Source organism: Salmo salar, chromosome 05, assembly GCF_965601325.2.
Source record: "Salmo salar chromosome 05, fSalSal1, whole genome shotgun sequence".
In the NCBI taxonomy this organism is placed as follows: domain Eukaryota; kingdom Metazoa; phylum Chordata; class Actinopteri; order Salmoniformes; family Salmonidae; genus Salmo; species Salmo salar.
In genome coordinates, this window is record NC_138295.1 from 35561614 (window position 1) to 35574353 (window position 12740).

The 12740-nt window shown below is 41.6% G+C and overlaps 1 protein-coding gene across 1 annotated transcript in view; it reads right to left on the minus strand.

Moving 5' to 3' along the window:
* LOC106604729 (disks large homolog 3) overlaps nt 1–12740 on the minus strand; it is a 141554-nt gene that overhangs the window by 120379 nt on the left and 8435 nt on the right. Inside the window, exon 3 of the mRNA XM_082975177.1 lies at nt 502–587. Coding sequence (XP_082831303.1) covers nt 502–587 — 86 coding nt within the window. The remainder of the gene's footprint in view (nt 1–501; nt 588–12740) is intronic.

Below are 12740 nucleotides of genomic sequence, written 5' to 3' on the forward strand. Positions count from 1 at the left end.
ATATTACTGTCAGTGACCATGTGATTTGATTGCAACCACTTGTAATGTAAGGACTGGGTGACATTGTTATCAGCAGCCACTGATGAGCACATGGTGTTACCATTGCTGAACTGACTAATGCTGTGGTGTCTGTCTTCATCTATCACTCCCAGACAACCACTACTTTCTCTCTCACTCTCTCTGCGTATCGCTAACTCTCCAACTCTCCCAGACAACCGCTACTTTCTCTCTCTCTGCCCCCTCTCCCTCTCCTCACTTCTGACACCAATGTAGCAAATGGTGTAAAAGGCAAACACCCTATGCATCGCGCCAAAAGGATTAACCACTTGGTGAGAATTGTAACGTGGCTCATATAAGTGAGGATCGCTACAGTATTTTGTGCGTTATGTAAGATGTATAGAGTATTTGTAAAGGCATACAACTGGTATCCGGTTTACATATTTTTGTATTGTGTACAGTTTGACTGATAAAGTGAAGCGGGCCCTTCTCTAAGTTTCTCACCTCCTCCGCATCCTCAGCACTGGCCTTCTTCACACCGTTCTGTGTTGTGTTCAGTTGCAGGGTCACCTTGTAACATTCTTGGATATCTGCAAGGAATTAAATAAATAACAAGACATAGAAATAAAGGCCATGGTCCCCCGAGATATGAGTATTTGAATGACAATCCACAAAAATATCCCATAGATAATGTATCATTAAAACACTGAATGTTGCTTGTTTTCTTCAGTGTGCATCTGTTCACTACTATGCAGTTAAGTTTCCTAAATGTTGTTGTATGACTCAAATCCTGACTGGAGAGTTGATCATTAAGTCAATGTCCAAACAGCCCCAACTTTAATAACAAGTTATCCTTTGTATGGTCTAATAAATATCAGTACTCTGCCTCCTACGTAAATGAGTTTAGACTAAATTAGACGAGAGGTAGATTTCTCCACAAATACCCCATCTGAACGAAGGGCATAGAATGAAGATGTTGGACTGTCTGATGTCTATGGCCTTTAACTACAGTGCCTTCAGAAAATACTCATACCCCCAGCACTTTCCAAATGTTGTTGTGTTACAGCTTGAATTTAAAATTGATTAAATCTAGCATGGTGAAGTTAATAATTACACTTTCGATGGTGTATCAATACATCCAGTGACTACAAAGATACAGGCGTCCTTCCAAACTCAGTTGCCGGAGAGGAAGGAAACCGCTCAGGTATTTCACCATGAAGCCAATGGTGACTTTAAAACAGTTAGAGTTGAATGGCTATGATAGGAAAAAACTGAGGAAGGATCAACAAAATACTAACCTAATTGACAGAGTGAAACAAAGGACGCCTGTACAGATTAAAAATATTCCAAAACATGCATCCTGTTTGCAACAAGGCACCAAAAAAAAAATTTCAAAAAATGTTGCAAAGCAATTCATTTTTTTGTCCAAAATATAGAGTGTTGTGTTTGGGGCAAATTCAATAAATCACATTACTGAGTACCATTTGCCATATTTTCACACCTAGAGGTGACTGCATCATGTTATGGGTATGCTTGTAATCGTTAAGGACTGGGGAGTTTTTCAGGATAAAAAAAATTACGGAATGGAGCTAAGCACAGGCAAAATCCTACAGGAAAACCTGGTTCAGTCTGCTTTACACCAGAGAGGTGAATTCATCTTTCAGTCGGACAATAAGCTAAAACACAAGTCTACACTGGAGTTGCTTGCCAAGAAGACAGTGACTGTTCCTGAGTGGCCGGAGTTACAGTTTTGACCTAAATCTACTTGAAAATCTATGGCAAGATCTGAAAATGGTTGTCTAGCAATGATCAACAATAAGTTTTACAGATCTTGAAGAATTTTCAAAAGAATAAATGGGCAAATGTTGCTCACCCAGGTGTGGAAAGCTCTTAGAGACTTACCAAGAAAGACTCACTGCTGTAATCGCTGCCAAAGGTGCTTCTACAAAGTATTGACTCAGGGGTGTGAATACGTATGTAAATTAGATATTTCTGTATTTCATTTTCAATACATTTGCAAAACATTCTAAAAACATGTTTTGACTTTGTCATTATCGGGTATTATTTGTAGGGAAAAAAAAGATTTAATACATTTTGAATTCAGGCTGTAACACAACAAAATGCAGAATAAGTCAAGGGGTAAGAATACTTTCTGAAGGCACTGTAGGTGTTAGATCAGACGGTCTGGAAAAACTACTGGCTTTACCTCTATAACATAAGAGAAGGATGAGCCCAAGTTCTCTGTCAGTCCATCACCACTAGGCCATGCTGTTTTCCCACTGTGGCCAGCTCTGCCAACCCAAAACTGCTCATCCTCCCAAATCCTGCTCACTCCCCTAAAATTACCTCCGGCCCATCGCCTTCCCTTTCTCAACTCATCCTCCTTCTTTAATTGAGTTTCTTAAACACTGATTCCCCCTCCCTCTCCCCCTCGTGTCTCCCTTCATTACATCTCAGGTCATTAAAGAGATTCTCCAGTACTTTTAAATACTTTCTAGCCAGTAGTTGAAAGTAGTGCTCACAAGCGTCCCCGAAAATTGCATACTACGTCACATATGTGCAGATATGTGCACCATGTAATTGCTCCCTCTCTCGCTCTGCTGTTTGTGCATCTTGCTAGCTGTCACTCAAATGGTGAGGGACTGAAGCTCATTGGCAATAACTCGATTTGCTAGGGGGCTGGCCATATGGGGGAAAATGTAGGGTAAATGGCGCAGCACAGCTTCCATAAAAATGGTCACTTTCAAACTAGAGATTTCATTGCTAATTGAGGTAAAACAGTAATTCTGCTCATAGATTATGCACGTATTAACCACACATTGACACATTCAGCCCAAAGCAGGAGGTTTAAAAAATACTTAGTAGTCGACAATGTTCCGGAGCATGTATTTATAAGCTGCTGTGTCTTGTGGTCACCTATTGACTGGCAGCCACTTGATGAGAATGCAGGGAGACATTGTTGCTGATGTCATACACTGGCCTTCTTGCTGAACTGTAGACATAAAAGAGGTCGCTGTTCTCATAAGAGCTCAGCTATGCTAAAACTTTCTTAGGTTCAATGTCAGGACACAGTGATGGAAACAAATGTGTACAAAGATCATCATGTACTTGAAATGTATAATTCTGTGTACAAATATCTGTGTGAAGGAGTGAAGGCACTGTATGTACTGGTATGTCCTCGGTGAGTGTGTGTATGTGGTCGGTGTATCCCAACAGGGTGGAGTGGGAACAAATGTGGAAGAAGGGGGCATGTGACTCATCACTGTATAAGAGTGTCTGAGTGTGTAGGAGTGGAGCCGTGTGTAGGCAGAGCTTTTTGCAGCCCAGCTGGTTAGAGGCCCACACACACACACACACTCCTGTGATTTTACAATGTAGTATTTAGCTTTGTTATAAGAATTACCTTACAAAAAATGTGGAATGACAGATGTGAAATAGCTTAAATTTCACACATAAAACTGTTTTTCACATGTATTCAATTTATAATTCACATGTTAACGCCACCTTTTCACATGTGAGGAGAATAACTGGTTTTCACCTCACATTTGAATTGCAGTTTCACATGTTCAAAATGTGTAAATGGGATATGCAGCTTCACATGAAAAATATTCACGTGAAAATCTCCTCAACAGCCAGTGTAATCCCGTGGCGAGATATTCAAATACCTCAAAAATTGCAAAAACTTTTTCAAACATATGACTATTTTACACCATTTTAAAGACAAGACTCTCGTTAATCTAATCACACTGTCCGATTTCAAAAAGGCTTTACAACGAAAGCAAAACATTAGATTATGTCAGCAGAGTACCCAGCCAGAAATAATCAGACACCCATTTTTCAAGCTAGCATATAATGTCACATAAACCCAAACCACAGCTAAATGCAGCACTAACCTTTGATGATCTTCATCAGATGACAACCCTAGGACATTATGTTATACAATACATGCATGTTTTGTTCAATCAAGTTCATATTTATATCAAAAACCAGCTTTTTACATTAGCATGTCACTAGCATGTGACTAGCATTCCCACCGAACACTGCCGGTGAATTTACTAAATTACTCACGATAAACGTTCACAAAAAACATAATTATTTTAAGAATTATAGATACAGAACTCCTCTATGCACTCGCTATGTCCGATTTTAAAATAGCTTTTCGGTGAAAGCACATTTTGCAATATTCTAAGTAGATAGCCCGGCATCACAGGGCTAGCTATTTAGACACCCAACAAGTTTAGCCCTCACCAAAGTCAGATTTACTATAAGAAAAATGTTATTACCTTTGCTGTCTTCGTCAGAATGCACTCCCAGGACTTCTACTTCAATAACAAATGTTGGTTTGGTCCCAAATAATCCATTGTTATATCCAAATAGCAGCGTTTTGTTCGTGCGTTCAAGACACTATCCGAAAGGGTAAAGAAGGGTTACGAGTACGGCGCATTTCGTGACAAAAAATGTCTAAATATTCCATTACCGTACTTCGAAGCATGTCAACCGCTGTTTAAAATCAATTTATGCCATTTTTCTCGTAAAAAAAGCGATAATATTCCGACCGGGAAATAGTTTTTTTTATTACAAAGAGAGTAAAAGTATGCTATCCCCTCATGCACAAGCCTCAGTCTAATGGCCCTCTGATAGAGCACTTGCCAAACGCGCTAATGTGTTTCAGCCTGGGGATGGAATTACATCGTTCAGCTTTTTCCCGCCTTCTGAGAGGCCATGGGAGCCGTAGGAAGTGTCACGTCATGCCAGAGATCCCCTGTATTTGTTAGAGATGATCAAGGAGGGCAAGAAATGGTCAGACAGGCCACTTCCTGTAAGGAATCTTCTCAGGTTTTGGCCTGCCAAATGAGTTCTGTTATACTCACAGACACCATTCAAACAGTTTTAGAAACTTTAGGGTGTTTTCTATCCAAAGCCAATAATTATATGCATATTCTAGTTACTGGGCAGGAGTAGTAACCAGATTAAATCGGGTACGTTTTTTATCCGGCCGTGCAAATACTGCCCCCTAGCCCCAACAGGTTAACAAGTTGGAATTGCATTTTCACATGTGAAAATCACATTTGACGTTTCTTATGTAAACAAACTCCACATTTGATAATCTCACTTTCGCATGTGGAATTGCAAGTTCACATGTGAAAATCAATCGCGTGAAAATTGAATTTGGGGGGACTAGGAGCAGTTGCTTGGATTGTTGGGAGCGTTGGGCCAGTAGCCGAGAGGTCTACACATGTGAAAAGATGGTGTTAACATGTTGCAGAAGCAATGTTTTCACTGGTGGAATTAGGGTGACCACATCTAAAAAAAATATAAAATGCAGGACAAGGGTGCGATTTTGCGCGACATTCGCGGAACAGTGGACAGAATAAATGTTTTGGGGGCAGGATAATGGATCATTATCAAATGGCAACATAGTTCTGCTATATGAAGGTCACTGCCTGTTAAACATATTTTAGTATTGCAAACAAAAATAATGATATTGAAAGCAAACCATCAACCCAAAAGTATTGATTACAAAACAAAATATTGCAAGGAAATAATTTTGAAATGTAAGAACAAATGATAACACGATTAAATACAAGTCTCCCTCTTTGGTTATGTTACCCTGGCATTCAATGCAAGTTTTGGCACATTCATTCCAGCAACATAGCACCCTGTATCCCACTGCTGGTTTGCCTCTGAAGCTAACCAAGGTCAGTCCTGGCTGGTCCCTGGATAGGAAACAAGACGTAGCTGGAAGTACTAAAAAAAAAAAGTTCAAAATAAAACTTGTACAAAAAAAAATAAGTGGGAATTTCTTTCTTCATGATTGAAAACAAGGGAAGAATTTACATGTGAAACTTCACACATTCTGAAAACCACATGTCCACTTATCTAAACATAAAAAAGAAAAGAAAATGAATCATGTGATATTTTGTGTTGCGTTCACATGTGTGTTGTGTTCAGACGTGTCCGAAAACAAGTTATTGTTTTTCACATTACTTTTTCATGTATTTTTTTGTAAAGGTTGTATAAACAATGCAAACACATAACTTGTCCTGATTACTTGTCTAAAGAAATTGAGAGAAAATGAATGCATAAGTATTAACATACTTGTATAAATTGTTAAATTTATGTGAAATTACTTGTCTCTTAATTTTTAACAACCACCACTTGAACCGCAGATATGAAACCATTATCACATGGCAAAAACTTTTTTAGCATGGATTTCTTTTTTTAAAAAGAAGGCTTATTCTCAACAGAGAACTGCTTGTTCAGAGCTTTAAATAGGTGGTGTTGTGTATAAAAACCATAGTCAAATAAAACATCAGAGACTGGAGCTATTTCTCAAACTTTCCCCCCTAAAATTCCAAAGCTACTCCATCCCTCAAAGACCACATTAATTCCTGGCTACGGAACAAAAAACACAAACCCTGTTTAATCCCAGTCAGTACAGGCCGTCTCTCACAGATCTCTTTTCAATACCGTGGTCCCATTTTGGGATGTCCAGATTAGAATGTGTGCCTCAGTCAAAGTCATCAGGGTTTTCCAACTGCTACTGCTCTCTGTTTTACAAATGACACTGTGTGTGTGTGTGTGTGTGTGTGTGTGTGTGTGTGTGTGTTTGTGTGTGTGTTATAGGGAGTAAGGAATACAACCACGTTAGACCCTCCTCTATTTGCAGCAGACCTATTCAAGTGTACTGGAGTCCTCTTTCCACTCTTCGCCTGTTCTGGGTGAATAAGCCCAAAAAGAATGTGCCCCAGAGTGTTTTGCATGGGATGACAATTTGCGACAGACAGACACTCCGCTCACTACAATCTACATTCAGCAAAAATTGGGTCAGAATTAAAGGGCTGTACAATTCCAACCCCACCCCCCCACACTCCCCGTCTCCAACCCTAAAATAATCTCCTGCTCCACCACTTGTGGGAGTGTTGTGTGTGGGTGTGCCCAACTTCCTGCATGTTTGCATGTTGGGGAACAAAGATATGAGTCCGCAGTCAAGGCGAACTTTGTTCATGTTTGTGCAACCATGCAGACATCCAATCAAGTGCTCAGCTCTCCAACTTCCTACAGTGCATCCCAGGCAAGGGGATTCCCATTCATTCACACATCAAATACTTTACAATGCTGCTCACAACTGAACTCATGAACACTTTTTGCACCAGTCATGCATGTTGTCATTCACTGTCATCATACCTTCTTTGACATTGTGACAATGCTGTTAATTTACAAAATGTTCCCACTGTGGCAGAGCATACCGGTAGCAATACAATTGCAACAACACAAATACAGCCAGTGAAAAAATACCTCCACCACTAAAATGACACTACCTTCACCACTACAACAATGACACTACAACAAATAGCCTAAGCAAAGCCCTTCTACCTATTTTCAAATAGGTACTGTACAAAAAGGTACAGTAGCGACAGTTGCAACACAAAAATCCCAAACTTCCCCAGTTCACACGAATCCCGGCCCGTGAATGCAAACAACAGAGAGTATCTGAGAGGCTAATGCGATGAGTTACCCCGTATTCCCTTTAGCTGTGGAAACGTTCAGCACCTCCCCTGTGCCTAGGCTGATGATTAAAACCACATGTTGAGTAGAGAACCCGGTCTCGTTTGACCCTGCTCTGCCCCTGCACCTGAGACACTCTCTCTCACACAAACTCTCTCGGCTATATCCTCAGGCTGAACTCAGATATGTCGTCACGCAGGCCAGGAGAAACAGGGGGTGAGGATGGCACGGCACGGCAGCCATGAGCTTTTTGTTTTTACATCTACATCCCTCTACTCTACCATACCTCCAGCCCCAGCCTTTTGCTGCACATTCCTGCCCCAGGATCCAGACACTTCAGTGTGGAATGCTTGGAACCCTGATCCCCTTCGCTGCAGCCCAACCTACTCTTTAGTATATCAGACCTAAACTGTTGGGATAGTCATACACCCCCCTATGTATTTATTTGGACAGTGAAGCTAAAACTTTTAATTTGGCGATATACTCCAGCATTTTGGATTTGAGATGAAATGTTTTCCATCACAGTAAGTCGGGCGCTGATGACGTGGATGTCAATTAAAGCAGCCCCCTGCACCTCTCTGATTCAGAGAGATTGTGTTAAATGCGGTAGGCACATTTCAGCTGAATGCAATCAGTTGTACAACTGACTAGGTATCCCCCGTTCTCTTTCCCTTTACAAAATGTCCCCTTTTAAATTTTTGTAAATTCATACATATCGGTTTAACCATTTAGAAATGAATGCACTTTATTTATCTAGTCCCCCCATTTGAAGGTGTCATAAATATTTGTAAAAGTTCATTTGTGTATTTTCTGTCCTTCTTAAAGCGTTTGAGACAATCAGTTGTGTTGTGACAAGGTAGGGGTGATATACAGAAGATAGCCCTATTTGGTAAAAGACCATGTCCATATTATGGCAAGAACAGCTCAAATAAGCAAAAAGAAATGACAGTCCATTATTACTTTAAGACATAAAGGTCAGTCAATATCAAATCAAATGTTATTTGTCACATGCGCCGAATACAAAAGGTGTAAACCTTACAGTGAAATGCTTACTTACAAGCCCTTAACCAACAATGCTTTAAGAAGTTAAGAAAAAAAAAAGAAAAAAGTGTTGAGTAAAAAATAGAAAATAAAAGTAACAAATAATTAAACAGCAGCAAGAAAATAACAAGCAAGGCTATACACAGGAGGTACCGATACAGTGTCAATGTGCGGGGGCACCGGTTAGTCGAGATAATTGAGGTAATATGTACATGTAGGTAGAGTTAAAGTGACTATGCATAAATTATAAACAGAGAGTAGCAGCAGCGTAACAGAGAGGTCTGGGTAGCCATTTGATTAGCTGTTCAGGAGTCTTATGGCTTGGGGGTAGAAGCTATTAAGAAGCCTTTTGGACGTAGACTGGGCGCTCCAGTATCACTTGCCGTGTGATAGCAGATAGAACAGTCTATGACTAGGGTGGCTGGAGTCTTTGACAATTTTTAGGGCCTTTCTCTGACACCGCCTTGTATAGAGGTCCTGGATGTTAGGAAGCTTGGCCCCAGTGATGTACTGGGCCGTACGCACTACCCTCTGTAGTGCCTTGCGGTCAGAGGCCGAGCAGTTGCCATACCAGGCAGTGGTGCAACCAGTCAGGATGCTCTCGATGGTGCAGCTGTAGAACCTTTTGAGGATCGGAGGACCCATGCCAAATATTTTCAGTCTCATGGGGGGGAATAGGCTTTGTTGTGCCCTCTTCACGACTGTCTTGGTGTGTTTGGACCATGATAGTTTGTTGGTGATGTGGACACCAAGGAACTTGAAGCTCTCAACCTGCTCCACTACAGCCCCGTCGATAAGAATGGGGGCGTGCTCGGTCCTCCTTTTCCTGTAGTCCACAATCATCTCCTTTGTCTTAATCACGTTGAGGGAGAGGTTGTTGTCCTGGTCCACACAGCCAGGTCTCTGACCTCCTCCCTATAGGCTGTCTCATCGTTGTCGGTGATAAGGCCTACCACTGTTGTGTCATCGGCAAACTTGATGATGGTATTGGAGTCATGTCAGGCCATGCTGTCATGAGTGAACAGAGAGTACAGGAGGGGACTGAGCACCGTGTTGAGGATCAGCGTGGCGGATGTGTTGTTCCCTACCCTTACCACCTGGGGGCGGCCCATCAGGAAGTCCAGGATCCAGTTGCAGAGGGAGGTGTTTAGTCCCAGGGTCCTTAGCTTAGTGATGAGCTTTGAGGGCACTATGGTGTTGAATGCTGAGCTGTAGTCAATGAATAGAATTCTCACATAGGTGTCCCTTTTGTCAAGGAGGGAAAGTGCAGTGTTGAGTGCAATAGAGATTGCATCATCTGTGGTCTTTTGGGGCGGTATGCAAATTGGAGTGGGTCTAGGGTTTCTGGGATAATGGAACATTATCAGAACATTTCAAGAATTCGTGCAGTCGCAAATATCATCAAGCGCTATGATGAAAATGGCTCTCATGAGGACCGCCACAGGAAAGGAAGACCCAGACTTACCTCTGCTGCAGAGGACAAGTTCATTAGAGTTAACTGCATCTCAGATTGCAGCCCAAATAAATGCTTCATAGAGTTCAAGTAACAGACACATCTCAACATCAACTGTTCAGAGGAGACTGTGGGAATCAGGCCTTCATGGTTGAATTGCTGCAAAGAAACCACTACTAAACGACACCAATAAGAAGAAGAGACTTGCTTGGGCCAAGAAACACGAGCAATGGACAATAGACCGGTGGAAATCGGTCCTTTGGTCTGATGAGTCCAAATTTAAAATGTTTGGTTCCAACGGCTGTGTCTTTGTGAGACGCTGAGTAGGTAAACTGATGATCTCCGCATGTGTGGTTCCCATCGTGAAGCATGGAGGAGGAGGTGTGATCGTTTGGGGGTGCTTTGCTGGTGACACTGTCAGTGATTTATTTAGAATTCAAGGCACACTTAACCAGCATGGCTACCACAGCATTCTGCAGCAATACGCCATCCCATCTGGTTTGCCCTCAGGCCAGACAAAATTGATTCACTGTTAAACAGATTTTCCCCCCAGAAAAGTGAGGCGAAAAAAAAGAAGAAAAAAACCCACGAAGTTTATAAGGAATAACAGTACTACCACAGTGTCCTAGGCACTTGTGCAGGCTCTAGGCCTAACGTAAGCTTCAAGAGTTATATTATTCCATGCTAAAACCTACACTATTCTTCTTAAAAAGAATGCAGATGTTACAATGTTGTTATAACCATGAGAAATTAAACACAATGGGAAGTATAACTTGTGACAGGTTCTTTATTCCTGTTAAAAAAGTGCAATCCAATCTCGTAATTCAATCTATATATAGGGTAATAAAGTAGACTATTTAAAACAAATTCTAATTCAAGAATGATTGACAATAAATAATTGTAATAAAATTAAAATGCTGATGTATAATAATGAGTTCATTTCCTGAGGATCTAAATGACGCTGGAGGAGATGGCTGGCTTTTTACGAGCTCTTAACCAATTGTGCTATTGTGTGTGTTTTTTTCACGTTATTTGTAACTTATTTGTACATAATGTTCTGTCACAGTCTCTTATGACTGAAAAGAGATTCTGGATATCAGGACAGCGATTACTCACCTCGTACTGGACAAAGATTTTTTCTTTAACGAGTCAGACGTGAAGGATTTACTTCAGACACCTGACAAGGCCAACATCCCAGTCATTTGCATGAGAAAGAGACAGAGATATCGGGGACGTAGGTCGGGGTGCCTTGTAAGGATCCGACGGCAAGTGGGTAATCTGCCTCTACCATCAGTCCTATTAGCCAACGTACAATGATTGGATAACAAAATAGACGAGCTATAATCTTAAGTGTCAACGAGTCGTGGCTGAACGATGACATGGATAAAATACAGCTGGTGGGGTTTATGCTGCAACATCAAGATAGAACAGCTGCTTCCGGTAAGACAAGGGGTGGCAGTCTGTGTATATTTATAAACAACAGCTGGTGCACGAAATCTAATATTAAGGAAGTCTCACGGTTTTGCTCACCTGAGGTAGAGTATCTCATGATAAGCTGTAGACCACACTATTTACTGTCTATTTACCACCACAAACCGATGCTGGCACTAAGTCCGCACTTAATGAGCTATATAAGGCCATAAGCAAACAGGAAAACGCTCATCCAGAGGCGGCGCACCTAGTGGCCGGGGACTTTAATGCAGGGAAACTTAAATCCGTTTCACCTAATTTCTACCAGCATGTTAAAAGTGCAACCAGAGGGAAAAAAACTCTAGACCACCTTTACTCCACACACAGAGAGGCGTACAAATCTCTCCCTCGCCCTCCATTTGGCAAATCTGACCATAATTCCATCCTCCTGATTGTGGTCAGATGACGCAGATACTAAGCTACAGGACTATTTTGCTAGCACAGACTGGAAAATGTTCCGGGATTCTTCCGATGGCATTGAGGAGTACACCACATCAGTCACTGGCTTCATCAATAAGTGCATCGATGACGTCGTCCCCGCAGTAACCGCACGTACATACCCCAACCAGAAGCCATGGATTACAGGCAACATCTGCACTGAGCTAAAGGGTAGAGCTGCTGCTTTCAAGGAACGGGATTCTAACCAGGAAGCTTTTAAGAAATCCCGCTAAGCTTTCAGATGAACCATCAAACAGGCAAAGCATCAATACAGGACTAAGATTGTAATACGATTCAATCATATTACTCGTCAGATGTGGCAGGGCTTGTAAACTATTACAGACTACAAAGGGAAGTACAGCCTCGAGCTGCCCAGTGACACAAGCCTACCAGACGAGCTAAATTACTTTATGCTCGCAAGCAACACTGAAGCATGCATGAGAGCATCAGCTGTTCCGGATGACTGTGTGAACACGCTCTCCGTAGCTGATGTGAGTAAGACCTTTAACCTGTTATGGCTAGGGGGCAGTATTTTCACGGCCGGATAAAAAACGTACCCGATTTAATCTGATTATTACTCCTGCCCAGAAACTAGAATATGCATATAATGAATAGCTTTGGATAGAAAACACTCCAAAGTTTCTAAAACTGTTTGAATTGTGTCTGTGAGTATAACAGAACTCATTTGGCAGGCCAAAACCTGAGAAGATTCCAAACAGGAAGTGCCCTCTCTGACCATTTCTTGGCCTTCTACACTCTCTTTATTGAAAACTGAGGATCTCTGCTGTAATGTGACACTTCCTACGGCTCGCATAGGCTCTCAGAAGGCGGC